General features: G+C 40.1%; 2 protein-coding genes across 2 annotated transcripts; one reads left to right on the top strand and one right to left on the bottom strand.

Moving 5' to 3' along the window:
- Positions 1 to 5721: 5721 nt before the first annotated feature.
- On the top strand, positions 5722 to 8644 carry LOC111431187 (probable protein phosphatase 2C 46). Its single transcript, XM_023067746.1, has 5 exons — positions 5722 to 6251; positions 6422 to 6835; positions 6943 to 7310; positions 7816 to 8052; positions 8147 to 8644. The coding sequence occupies exons 2-5, from the start codon at positions 6502 to 6504 to the stop codon at positions 8381 to 8383; spliced, it is 1176 nt and encodes a 391-aa protein (XP_022923514.1). The 5' UTR covers positions 5722 to 6251; positions 6422 to 6501; the 3' UTR covers positions 8384 to 8644.
- Positions 8645 to 10694: 2050 nt separating this feature from the next.
- Positions 10695 to 12624, bottom strand: LOC111431224 (NEP1-interacting protein 2). Its single transcript, XM_023067817.1, has 5 exons — positions 11874 to 12624; positions 11534 to 11712; positions 11361 to 11444; positions 11106 to 11273; positions 10695 to 11022 (listed from the first exon to the last, which is right to left on the bottom strand). Exons 1-5 carry the CDS (start codon positions 12025 to 12027, stop codon positions 10900 to 10902), a joined length of 708 nt encoding a protein of 235 aa, XP_022923585.1. The 5' UTR covers positions 12028 to 12624; the 3' UTR covers positions 10695 to 10899.
- Between the last annotated feature and the right edge of the window lie 500 nt (positions 12625 to 13124).

The following is a 13124-nucleotide window of genomic DNA, read 5'->3' as shown; positions in this document are numbered from 1 at the left end:
AGGTTTTTACACCCTTATAAGTAATGCTTCGTTCCCTCTCCAATCGATGTGAGATCTCACACTTTAAATGTCTATAGAGACTAGACTTTCGTGTTTGTGTTTATCTCGTTCTTGAAATTTTATGAACATGTAATAAGTTATGAACATTTAGGTTCAAAATTGTTCAAATTTGATATATATTTGAATTTGGTGTTTGTTTAATGGAACGTTAAACTTTTCATTTAAAAAGCATATAAGTGAAGATAAAATATTTTGAAAGTACCCAGATTGGCACCTGGTGATCGTTTTTACTCTTAACTAACAGTATTGGGATCTATGTCACGTAGTCTCGTAATTAATTTTTATTATTTACAATTTAACATTATTCATTATATGAAAAATCTAAAATTATTTAATGTAATATTAAATAATATATAGTTGATAATAGCTTAAGATATGGATAAAGTTGAATATTGATAACACTATTGATACGACTTACTTTGTTTTAAGTAATTTGATCCAAATTGTTTACGTGGAAACATTAAGATCAATTAAATTTAAATGTCAAATTGTTTATGCATGACATGACTCTTAGGTGCAAAAACATTTATTTAAAATGTTTTATAAACGATATCAGAGGCTTACACGTCCCTAATAAAATCTTTAAAAATAGCATAGTAGAAAATTAATAACGTGAAGTTTAAATAAAATAATGCTTTGATCTAACCTAAGAGCTAGAAGCGACATGAATGCATCTACCATGATTTTGGTCTCATGGTTGTCACCGAGTCATCGTTATCCATGCAGAGGTGCCTTTATCTGAAAAATAAGAGTAACACATTACTAAAGTATTTTAAGTACTCAGTAACTCTACTGTTGGGTCCGGAAATGATATCACATGCAACCATATTTGAGACCTATCATTTCATAAAATATCACAATATGACGTTGGTCTCTACTTCTAGTACGTGCAGAATTGGATGCATTACACTTTTCTACACATGACCCACATATGCACACATGGACCTGCTCATATAGATACACTTAAGACTTAGCCTTTGACTAGAGTACACTCACCCTACCGATATGCCACGAAAGGAAGGGAGTACTCATAATATTGTGTGCACAATACCATGATCATAGCATCGTAGTGTACGCGTCCGTACTAATCATAGCAAGAAAGTATCCTGATGCACATGAACATACAATATGCACAAAATACCTCATAATCATTTCATGTCCTCTCATATCATAGTATATAACATGATATAACACGATATTCCATAACGTATGAAGTTTCATAGCATAACAAAACTATAGAGCAAGATACGTGCAAGGGTTAGAGGGCACGAAAAATAGGTTAGGGTCGGGTCGAAGAAAGGGGGAGGAAATGAGGTGTGGAGAGGGAAATGGATGGAGGGCATGTATGGAGTATGAACCACCTTCTAATAATAATAACATGACAGAGAAGCCGATGGAATTGATTCAGAATTTACCAAATTTGCCATTCCACTTCACCTGCCGGATGCCCTCCTCCTCCTCCTCTAATCCATGCAGTTTCATTCCCACACCCTCCTGGTGTCGCCGCCGCCGCTGCTGCTGCTGCCACCGCCACCGCCACCGCCAGCGGCGCCGCCGCCACGCCATTAAAAATCGATGTTCTTCATTGCTCCTTTGTCTTTCCTAGACCCATCAACCTTCGACCTGACCACCGTGTGGTTCATCGCCCTCATCCTCCTCCTCTCCCTCCTCTCCCTGACCTTCATCTTCCACCTCCGCCTCAAATCCCGGACCTCCCACCACCTCCAACGCTTCAACTCTCTGTGGACCGTCCGATTCCTCCTGGTGACCTTCATCTCCCTATGGGCACTGAATGAACTCCTCCGCCTCTCCTTCTTCCGGCGGCGCTACCTCTACCCCTACCTCCCCTCTCTCCCATCTCTCCACCAATCCACCCTCTGCAAACTCCACGCCCTCTTCTCTCTCGGCCTCTTCCAACCCTGTTTCTTAATAACCCTCCTCTTCCTAATCAACGCCTCCGCCAATCACAAAACGCCACGTGACTTCGCCGCCGTCGCCTTCCTCCTCCTTGTCTCCATGCCAATTTTCCTCCTCCATACCTTCATCGTTTTCTACAAACCCTTCAACGACAAACTCCCCGCCGCCTTCACCCAAAGCTACCTCATAATCAAGCAAGATTTCGACAATGCCACCGTCCTATGCTCCTACCCTCTCTTAAGCTCCATGGCCTTCGCCGCCTTCGGCCTCGGCTACATCCTCTGCTTCCTCTTCTCTTGCTGGAAAGTGGCCTCCATGGTCATCAACAAATCCCTCAGGGTTCGTGTCTATAGCCTCGCCTCCACCATTTTGATTTCCTTGCCCTTGCAGATTATATTCCTTGGTCTCTCCGCCCTCTGGACCCCCGACCAGCCCGCTTACTCCGTCGTCGCCTTGGTCGTCTTTTTCACTACTTTTCTATGCGCCGCCGCCGGGGAGGGTATTTTGGTCATTGTCCCCATTGCTGATTCCTTGGCCGCCGGTGCTGATTCTGTTTGGGAGGATTCCGGTGAGCGGTTAAAGAATGCTGGCGACAGTTGAGATTGTATTGTTCCTTATTTTGGGATCAAAAATGTGTTCTTTCATTTGTTTATATTAGTGGTAGTGGTAGTGGTAAAAGGAAGGATTACTTTTAATTTGGAATCATTTCATTAATCATTAGGGGAAACAATTACTTTTAATTCATAAAATTATTATTTTAGATACAAATATTTCTTTACATTTTATGTCCTTATCGTACCCCCTCCGACCCCTACTAGTCAAATTATTACTTCCAATTCTATTGTTATGTTGATAGTCAGTCTCGTGGTTTTGAAACGCGTCTACTAGGGATACGTTTCTATGCCCTTATAAGGAATGTTTTGTTCCCCTCTTCAACTGGTGTGGGATCGGATTTCGAGGACGTAGTATTTTTGCTAGCATACCGCTTAGTGTTTGGCTCTGATACCATTTGTAACAGTCCAAGAAGGTCGTTTAAAGGGTATGGTTGTAATTTACCTTTTCAATGTACTTATTAGGGTTTATCGTAAAATATAATCATGCCCAATTTAACCTCCAAAAGCACTTTATATATATGCATAGTGTGAGATCCCACATCGGTTGGGGAGGATAAAGAAACATTCTTTATAAGATTGTTGAAAAATCTTAAGGGGAAGCTCGAAAGGGAAAACCTAAAGAGAATAATATTTGCTAGCAGTGGTCTTGGACCGTGACAATTGGTATCAGAGCCAGACGCTAGGCGGTGTGCTAGTGAGGACACTAAGCTCGAAGGGGGGTGGACACTGCAGGACGTTAAGCCTCGAAGGGGGGTGGACACTGCAGAACGTTAAGCCTCAAAGAGGGGTGGACACCGTAGGACGTTAAGCCTCAAAGAGGGGTGGACACCGCAGGACGTTAAGCCTTGAAGAGGAGATGTGAACATTGCAGAACGCTGAGCCTCGAAGAGGGGTGAACATCTTGTGATGTGTCAGCGAGGACACTAGGCCCTAAAGGGGAATAGATGGTGAGATCCCACATCAATTGGAGAGTGGAAAGACAACGATTGAAAAGGGGGGACAAGTGTCAACGAGTGGATTGTGATCCCACATCGATTGGAGAGAAGAACAAACATTCTTTACAAGAGTATGGAAACCTCTCCCTAGCAGACACGTTTTAAAAAACTTTGAGGGAATGCCCGAAAGAGCTAGCTCAAGGAGAACAACGAGCCATTACTCATAGATCGAGGCTTTTTAGATACAAAATCGAGAGTTTAATTGTCCAAACCATTTAGGGTGATCATAAACGGTAACTAAGTCTAAACCATTTAAGATATATATAAACATGAACTAGTCAATGTCAAGCAATGTAGCTCAATCAGTGAAATCCGATAGGTTTTTGTTAAACTCATCTTTGTTTAAGAAACACTTGAATTCCCGAGAAACTAAACTTATGTAAAATTACAATTCAATATTTATCGTTTAAAAATTTTAATCTTATTTCATAGGTTCAATCTTCTAGTTCGGGTATGTCAACATCTTCATCGATATTTTCACACGTATCATTGACGTTTTCAATAATATGATTAATAAATCAATAAATAAATTATATAAAAATATAAATAATAAGCATTACGAACACTAATAATGATACAATAATCAACATAAACCCTAACCACAAACATTGGAAAAAATAAAAGTTTTATTAAATTTTCAAATAAATAAATTTGATTTTAATTATTCAGAAATCTCCAAATCTTTCTGAAAATGAAAGATAATTTGAAATTTAGAGATTCTTATTTTTTTTTCTTAATTAATTAATTATGATTTTTTTTCTTGAATAATTAGAAATAAATAAACTATATTATTTTTTATAGAAGGTTATCGTCTGGTTTTCTTTTACGAAGACGTCAATTTTTGTGATATCTCACATTGATTGGAGAGAGAACCGAGTGCCGACAATGATACTGGGTTCCAAAGGAGAATGGATTGTGAGATCGCACGTCGGTTGAAGAGAGAAACGAAAGATTCAAGGGTATGAAAACATTTCCGTTTTAAAAACCATGAGGGAAAGCTTTGAATGAAAAGTTAAAAAATAAAAGGACAATATGGGCCGGTGACGGACTTGACGCGGAAAAGGACAATATTTTTGTTTAAAATTGATTAGATATGAAATTAAATATGCAATTTTTCGTTAGAAAATTGGATAATTAATTAATGATAATTAAATAGAAATGATTAATAAAGGGTTAGGAGTGCTTCCATTGTCTTCATAAATATTATAATCCCTAAAATATTTATTCACATCAATAATTCACAAATTAGGCAAACTTCCAATATTCAGTCCACATCTTTATTTGACTGCCAAATTCAATTATTTCACAAAATTATTTTTTAAAATATCTTTCTAATCTTTTTATAATTCATTCCATTTTTAAGGTAATATTTAAATATTTTTTTTTATTAATAACTATATAATATTACGGTTAGATCTTCCATTAACAAACGAGCCATTGGTGTGAAAATTGTGAGACTTGCCAAAGCGGCCGAGACTGTTACAAATGATATTTGAGTCAGACATAGGGCCGTACCAGTGAAGATGCTGGCCCTTCAGACATTTCTTATAAAAAGTGTGAAAGCTCTTTCATAACAGACATGTTTTAAAACTATGAGACAGGCGACTGTATGTAATGGATTAAAGTGGACAGATAATATCTGAATAACAATTACATAAATACTTAAAACTTAAATTGTGAGTAATGATTATGAATTTTAGATTTTTGAGTTGGGAGTGATTTTATTTTGTTTAAATTTGGTTGAATTTCATAAATTCCAAACCCTAAAATTCATCCACCATGAATGATGAAACTGTCGCCCCCACGAGAAGAACTTGCGACGAGAGGATCATCACAAACAAAGGGTTGAAAATTGAAGCATTTCCCGAAGTCAAAGAAAAAAGAAATGAGTCCCCCATTTGACAAAATCGAACGAAACCCCTCAAGAACAAGCAACGTTTCGAATCAGCCACTAAATCGATCTATTTCAGACAGAATGCGACTCATCAGATTCTCGCTGTTGGAGCTGTGAATCCATAAAATGGAAGCCGCTTGCTCATGGTTTAAGCCCACCACGTGGTGTCTTGTAGCTCTCAATCGATCGACACGTTGCCTGTTGCGCCACTGCGAAGCGCCGAGATATTTACCCCACTCGCTTGCTTGCTGGGGTTCACGAAATCAAGAAAATGACTCCACCCACTTCGTGAATCGGTAAAACGACAAAAACCCTTTCAAGTTTTGTGGAAATGGGTCGGAAGAAAAGTCAAGAAGGGATGAGAAATTGAGGGATTGCGAGAGGTAAATTAATGGAAAGTGGAGGATTGACCTGACAATTTGTATTTTACTTTGGTTTTCTCTTTTGGGTTTGGAAGTGGAGCCCATTAGAAGGATTCCATATGGCCATTGCTGCCTTCGACCAATCGCTGTGTTCGTCTTCTTATAAACAGACTTCTTCCAGTTTCGTTTTTATTCTCTTCATCGAATTGGATTTTAGGGTTCTTCTTTAGCTTTGCTTTGGAATTAAGAACAGCTTTACCATTGCTCCTTTTGGGGTTTGATGGATCTGTGGATCTAACAATTTCACTCGCACATGTATTGCTGTGTCTGTTTTGGATCTCCGTCGTTTTCATTTGATATCATCCAGTAGTAGCTCACCCCAACTGGCCAGAATAGCCTAATTTACAGTGTGAGTTCATACAAGTCTTCTATTATTGTTATTATTCTGTGGTTGAATTATTCACTGTTTCTTGTTCTTCAACTTCAATTGTGGTGGATTTTGTTCTGATTCTTGTTCCTGCTGTTCTTCCTTGTTCTTGATTCTATTTTCTGTTCAATGTTTGATTGTTGGGTCTGCAGGGGAGGGATTTGAGGTGGGATTGGTGTTGCATCCATTTCGGATGTGGAGGAATTGGAGGCTGGCTCTGGTGCAATGAGGGATGTTATCAAGCTTGATGAACTTGCTGAGGGCTTGCTGGCAGCCATGTGCCGCTCGTCACTTGCGTCGTCGGGGTGGCGGTGGTGGTTCGGATTCGGTTGGCTGCCAAGATGGGCTACTTTGGTACAAGGACCATGGGCACCACATCAATGGAGAATTTTCAATGGCTGTTGTTCAAGCCAACAATTTACTTGAGGATCAGAGCCAGCTTGAGTCTGGTCCTTTGAGCTTGCTTGAGTCTGGACCCTATGGAACCTTTGTAGGAATATACGACGGTCATGGTGGCCCCGAGACGTCGCGGTTCATATGTGATAACTTGTTCCAGCATCTCAAAGGTAAGAGGAGTTCAAACATCTGCTCAATGCACTTGTTTTATAGGCTGCTTTGGCTTTAGAATCATTACGAGCATTTTGAAATTGAGTCATGTTTTACTGTTTCTCAGTGTTTGCTACTGAAGAAAAGGCAATGTCTGTAAATGTGATAAAGAAAGCATTCCAAGCAACAGAAGAGGGGTTTCTCTCTATTGTCACCAAGCAATGGCCCATGAACCCGCAGATTGCGGCCGTTGGTTCGTGCTGTCTGGTTGCTGTGATTTGTAATGGGAAACTCTACGTTGCGAATCTTGGTGACTCCCGAGCTGTGTTGGGGAGGCTTGTTCGGTCGACGGGGGAAGTTCTTCCTATTCAGCTGTCGTCGGAGCACAATGTAAGCATACAATCAGTCCGCCAGGAGATGCAGTCTATGCACCCAGATGACTCCCAGATAGTAGTGTTGAAGCATAACGTATGGCGCGTAAAGGGCTTGATTCAGGTACTTACCAAGCATGATTGAACCGAAGACTTTTAGTTTCTGGCTTGTTTTGTTCTAGAGGAAGTATCGAACTTTCGGTTTCGACTATTCTTTACTGCCTTGTTATTAGCATCAATTGCATCAAATTGAAGAGGCATGTTCGATCCAATGCTGTCGAGATCGTTCATTTGACTGGAATGTCGTATCATCAGATTTAAGGCTACAATGAGTTGATAAGAATATCAGGATTAGTGTATATCATGAAGTTATGTCTTGTTACCATAAGACTCTTTAGATCGATCCGTTCTACTTCTTCCTGGCCACGATACATAAGTTGCTAGCAAAATTTCGTTTATATATGAATATGATCACACACGAGCATGTTCAATAGCCTTTGGTGCATTGAGGTCTCTTGAAATGCTCCTAGTATCGTACAAACCAACCGTTTGATTATAGGATAACTAGCATTTAAGTCTTTGCATATCTTCTCAGCCGAACTGAAACTTCTCGTTTAACTCATTTGCAGATTTCTCGGTCGATTGGAGATGTATATCTCAAAAAGCCAGAGTTTAATCGGGAGCCTTTGTATACTAAGTTTCGTCTCCGGGAGCCCTTCAGTAAGCCTATTCTGAGCTCAGAACCTGCGGTCTCTGTGCATGAACTCGATCCAGACGATCAATTTCTCATATTTGCCTCTGATGGGCTGTGGGAGCACCTAAGCAACCAGGATGCAGTTGATATAGTTCACAAGCATCCTCACAGTGTAAGTTGCGTTTTTTTTCGATATCTGCCATAGCGAATTGTATTCAGTTGAGTTATTCACAGAATCCTCCTCTTGGTTGTCTGCCTTCATCCAGGGAAGTGCAAGGAGGCTGGTGAAAGCGGCAATGCAGGAAGCAGCTAAGAAACGAGAAATGCGATACTCAGACTTGAAGAAGATCGATCGTGGGGTTCGGCGTCATTTTCACGATGACACAACGGTGATAGTCGTGTTTCTGGGTTCAAGCAGAGGGGAAAGAAGCCCTGTTTTGTCTGTGAGAGGGGGAGGAGTGAAGGTATATGCGAAGTCAGGGCTGAACACTGCCCCTTCGTAAACAATAATACGAAGGTTTTGAGGGGCTCTTCTCTGGGATTCAGTGACCCACCAAGTTGTATATCAAGGAGAGATGAGAGAAGGTTCGCTTTTATTCTTTAAATGCTCTGTTCTGCTCTGCCCCGCCTGATTCACTGTTCAACTTAGTTCTTTCTTTTTAGTTGCTTTCTAAGAACTTCCAAGGGAAAGTACACTCAAAGTATGGCAATAGAGAGCTCAAATAGATAACAATGGGAGATTTTCTCTTGCGTTTAGTGCCTTCCTTGGATTATGCTTTAGATTCCTTAAATTTAACAAACACCCCAATAAAATTTCAGAGGAAGAGGAAGACATTCCTTGACTTCGACTAGTTGGATCACTTTTTAGCGTTTTCTTATAACAACACTTAATTAGAGGGATTTACGTGGTGAACTTTCAAACAAAAACTATTTTTTAAGTTGGATATCTCCCTCCGAAAAGAAATTTGAGTAAGAACGACTTATTCATACTTTCAAAGTATTTTTTGATCAAGGGTCAAAACATAGATAAGTCTTCTGGTAAGAGTCAAGTCCATAGTTAACAGATATTGTCTCCTCTAACCCGTTACGTATCGCCGTCAACCTTTTAAACGTGTATGCTGAGAAGAGGTTTCCACCCCTTATAAGGAAGGCTATGATCCCTTCTCCTACCAATGTGAGATTTCACACAAATAGCCTACCTTAGTCGACATATTCACTTGGTAAGATACACAACCATAACCATAAGGTCTGCGTCACCTCATAAATATAAAGAAAGGAAGTGTTTCCTTAAGGCTTAAGAAAACAATGAAAAGAACAATAAAGGTTAGAAGAAAAGGAGAGGTTTCTGCAACCACCAAATGAGCATATAATAGTAAAAGAAAAGGGTGATATTTTAAGGATATTTTAGAGAGAAAAAAAGGGATGTTAGGAACTTGGGCAACCATAATAAAATGGATAAAAAGATGGGTAGTTGGCCATTAAAGAGGAAGTAGGTGGAGGTGATGAAATGCAGCAAACTTGTTGTAAGAACAATGGATGCATTCTCTTCAAGTGAAACCACCAAACACTTTCAAATTCCTTTGGTACAATTTCAACTCTTATTTATTGTGGTAGCTGAAGCTTAAACCAAATATAAATACCACACTCCCTCTCAACATCTAATCTAAACAGCCCCATTCAGGACAACTGTGTTCCTTCTATGACTTTTCGCATCCACGTAGGGTCTGAGAGTGTAACGCCTCAAGCTCACTGCGAGCATATATTGGTCTCTTCGGATTTCCCTCAAACACATATGCTAGAGAGAGGTTTCCCCACCCTAGGAAGAATGCTTTGACACTCATTCCCTTCTCCAATCGATGTTGGACTCCCAATCCACCCCCCTGGCCAAGCATTCTTGCTAGCACACTACCTCGTGTCCACCCCCCTTCGGGGCTCAGTCTTGTCTGGCTCTGATACTATTTGTAACAACCCAAGCCCATTGTTGGCAGATACTGTTCTCTTTAGGCTTTCCCTTTTGAGCTTCTCCTCAAGGTTTTTAAAACACGTTTACTAGAGAGAGGTTTCCATACCCTTATAAAGAATGTTTCGTCCTCCTCTCCAACCAATGTGGGATCTCACAACAGATGCGTTATTGTGGTAGGCTACAACATGTGAAATCCCACATCAGTTAGAGAAGAGAACGAAGCATTCTTTATAAGGGTTGAAACCTCTCCCTAGTAGACGGAAAGCCCAAAGAGGACAATATCTACTAGCAGTGAGCTTGAGCCGTTATAGAGAGAAAAACCGATAAAGAAGGAGAGGGGGAGGGAGGGAGGTGTCCTAAACTTATCATTTCCATCATGTTTACTTGAAGTAGAGTACATCCCAATCCAAGAGAGAGTGTTGTAAATGACGGGGAAAAGGGTGGTTTTAAAGGCTCATGTCCCTACACTCTGAGATCCTTTCAATGCAGATGGGGCTCCCACTACCTGATATCTTCCACCACACCACAATGGGGCTCTAAATATCTTGTATTTCCACTGTGGGGAAGCCTCTCCCTAAGTTCTCAGCCTAATCTCTGCATTAAATAATTTCAAAAAGCTCTCAACTAACACTCCAACAATCTTAGCTTTGGTTTTGGGCTGTTCTTCCTGTCCAAACCAACCTATCAGACAACGCCACTTGGACGACAGAGAATGGGTGAACTCAAACTGCAAGTTTACGCAAACCAATGGCCTAATCTTAAATGTTGTTCAAAAAGGCAAATTGCTAACTCTTTAAGCAAAGCAACCAAAACTCATAATAATTGATGAATCAGTAGAAGAGGAATATGGATTATTCACAAGAGCAATATAAAGCTATAATTACTCAAAATTTTTATACATCGGTGACGATCGATTGCCTCAGTATGTTACGAATGCCCCTGTTCGAACAACTGAAGCAATGATCCAACTCGAGTTTTAGCGAAAAATAAGGAAATTTTTCGCGGATTTTGTAATTTACATGGGCAAGTTAAGACAGTAGTAGTAGTGGAAAAATATTACAGATCCCTTCTACATAAAGGGCAAGAGCCATGAGTAAGAAGCCATTTATCAATGCAGGGCAAATGGAACATGTGATGGCAATATGGTAAACTTCTTACAGTCTCTCCTAGTTGAAAGTCCTGGGAAAATACGACCCGAAAATACGATTAAGTAGCCATTTCGACGACGATTTGGTATGAAGATTCAAAAGTTAGAGACTAACCTGAAGGCAAACAGAACAACAGACTCGCTCGCCGTAAGCATCTACACTGTTGTTCTTAGATACTAAGATCTTGGGAATTTTCTCGACCGAGTCCCCAGGCAATCCTTTTGCGCTACTCGTATCGAAGATGTTTGGGATGTCGTCAAAGCTCGTCTCTGTAGCACCCATCTGATTCACACCAAAACCAGAACATGAGTTTCATCATTCTAAATCAAGCTACAACTATACAATTCATCAATGGCATTGCAAAGCTACCTGACTTTGAACTGCGCTCAATATGGCTGGACCAATCCGTTCTCGAACGAGTCGTCCGCTTAGGAGGCTTGCAATGACATCAATCTATACAGAATAACAAACAAAATTAATGTTGGATTACCAGAGAAACCATTTTTCAACTCTCAAAAGATTTGGATACAAAGTTTGTGCACCAGATAAAGAAGACAGCCAATCCCTGATTCATCTGATTGCCAAAGAACCAGAGAAGATTCAAAGACTTCAATGGAGAAAACAGCTCCAGAAATTGCCCCAACAGCCGCTCCTCTAACAAACCCACTCTCTGTTTCTTGGCCAATCAATGCGCCAGTCATGGCCCCAAGCAAAGTCCCCACTGCCAGAAACAACAAAGAACGATTTCATTTCCTTGAAATCCAAATAAGTTTCAGAAACCCTGTTTTTCTGTTCTTCTTCTTCTCCTTGATCGGATGATTATCATCACATAAACACAGAGAAATGATGCGAAGAAATGCAGAAGATGAATGAGAAACAAACCTAGGGCGAAGAAAAAAGTGAAGATCGCGGACAAGACGTTGCCAAGAATCGCAGAAACCGCATAGCAACAAATGTCTCGAACTCTCTCAAAGAGATTACCAAACGAAGGCGAGGAAGATGAAGAAAATCGAAATGGATTCGCGATGAAATCCATGGAAATCAAAAGGGTCGATCCAAAATCGAGAAGCGAAAATGGGTTTTAACGATATAAGATTAGGGATTTCGAAAACTTAGCGCTTAAGAAGAAGAAGAAGAAGGAGGAGGAGATGGAAAGCAACCGCATCAACCAACTCGCATTTAAAGCTCTCTGTGCTTCGAAGAGTTTTATTCGCGCTCCAAATTAAAGGGTTTAGGGATAATAAATGGAGAGATTGCATTGAAAACGATCCGAGAAGAAAAGGGAAAACAAGAAGAGGAAAAAGGAGGGTTGGGGATGGCTTGCTTCAGCGTGTAGTTCAGGGTAATTAATTGGGCCACAACAAACCCTAACAATTTGCAATGCCAATTCCAGATTCATCTAAAATGGCTTTAACCCCAAATCAAACAGGATTCGAGATCGCCATACCAATGCCATCTTCTCGCTCCTCCTCCTCCACAAATCCACCGCCGATCAAGTGGCTCCACCGTCACCAATTTCCTCCGTTGTTTTTTCTTTTTTTTACTTTTTTTTAACTTTGATGTTCTTACATTTCTTATTTTCCTTTCGGAGATTTCGAGGCTGTGGGGGGTTCGGTGCTGCATAAATTTTGTTTGTCGCGTTTGGTGTTCATAGATCTAAAGTTTAAATATTCTAAATGTTTTATTAACTTTTAAATTATGTCTAGTGAGCTCTTAAAAAAAATATATATATATAATTTAATAGGTAATTTGGTTGGATTATGTTGACTTTTCATGTTTCAAAATCTTTGACATTTTTTATTCTTGATTTTGACCAATTCATCTATTGCTACCAAACGACGCGTTTTCATTTCTCTTTGAGACGTATCCATCGGAGTATTTATTGAAGCATGAACTCTCTCGTGTCCATGTTGAGTCATTTCTGCGTATGGCACTCGTGAGTAGTCTCATTTACCAACCTCTGACTCAAAGGATAGGGCGCAATGTGAGCGCACTTGTGTTTTTGACTGTGTCCTTGGAAACCCAATTCTAAAAGAAGACACCGAGACGCTTACCTATATTATGACATGCGCATGAATTATTGTGAGGGCTTATGACTATTTTAAAAGTGATGAGTTGAAAACGAAGGACATG

The sequence above is a fragment of the Cucurbita moschata genome, unplaced genomic scaffold (assembly GCF_002738365.1).
Source record: "Cucurbita moschata cultivar Rifu unplaced genomic scaffold, Cmos_1.0 Cmo_Scf00035, whole genome shotgun sequence".
Taxonomy (NCBI): Eukaryota; Viridiplantae; Streptophyta; class Magnoliopsida; order Cucurbitales; family Cucurbitaceae; genus Cucurbita; species Cucurbita moschata.
This window is presented reverse-complemented; position numbering and strand designations above follow the sequence as displayed.

Coding starts and splice junctions, on each gene's coding strand:
- LOC111431187 (XM_023067746.1), top strand. CDS start 6,502: ATGTTATCAAGCTTGATGAACTTGCTGAGGGCTTGCTGGCAGCCATGT. Junction 7,311..7,815: donor GCGTAAAGGGCTTGATTCAG/GTACTTACCAAG, acceptor ACTCATTTGCAG/ATTTCTCGGTCGATTGGAGA. Junction 8,053..8,146: donor TTCACAAGCATCCTCACAGT/GTAAGTTGCGTT, acceptor GCCTTCATCCAG/GGAAGTGCAAGGAGGCTGGT.
- LOC111431224 (XM_023067817.1), bottom strand. CDS start 12,027: ATGGATTTCATCGCGAATCCATTTCGATTTTCTTCATCTTCCTCGCCT. Junction 11,713..11,873: donor CACTTTTTTCTTCGCCCTAG/GTTTGTTTCTCA, acceptor TGTTTCTGGCAG/TGGGGACTTTGCTTGGGGCC. Junction 11,274..11,360: donor TGAGCGCAGTTCAAAGTCAG/GTAGCTTTGCAA, acceptor GGTGTGAATCAG/ATGGGTGCTACAGAGACGAG.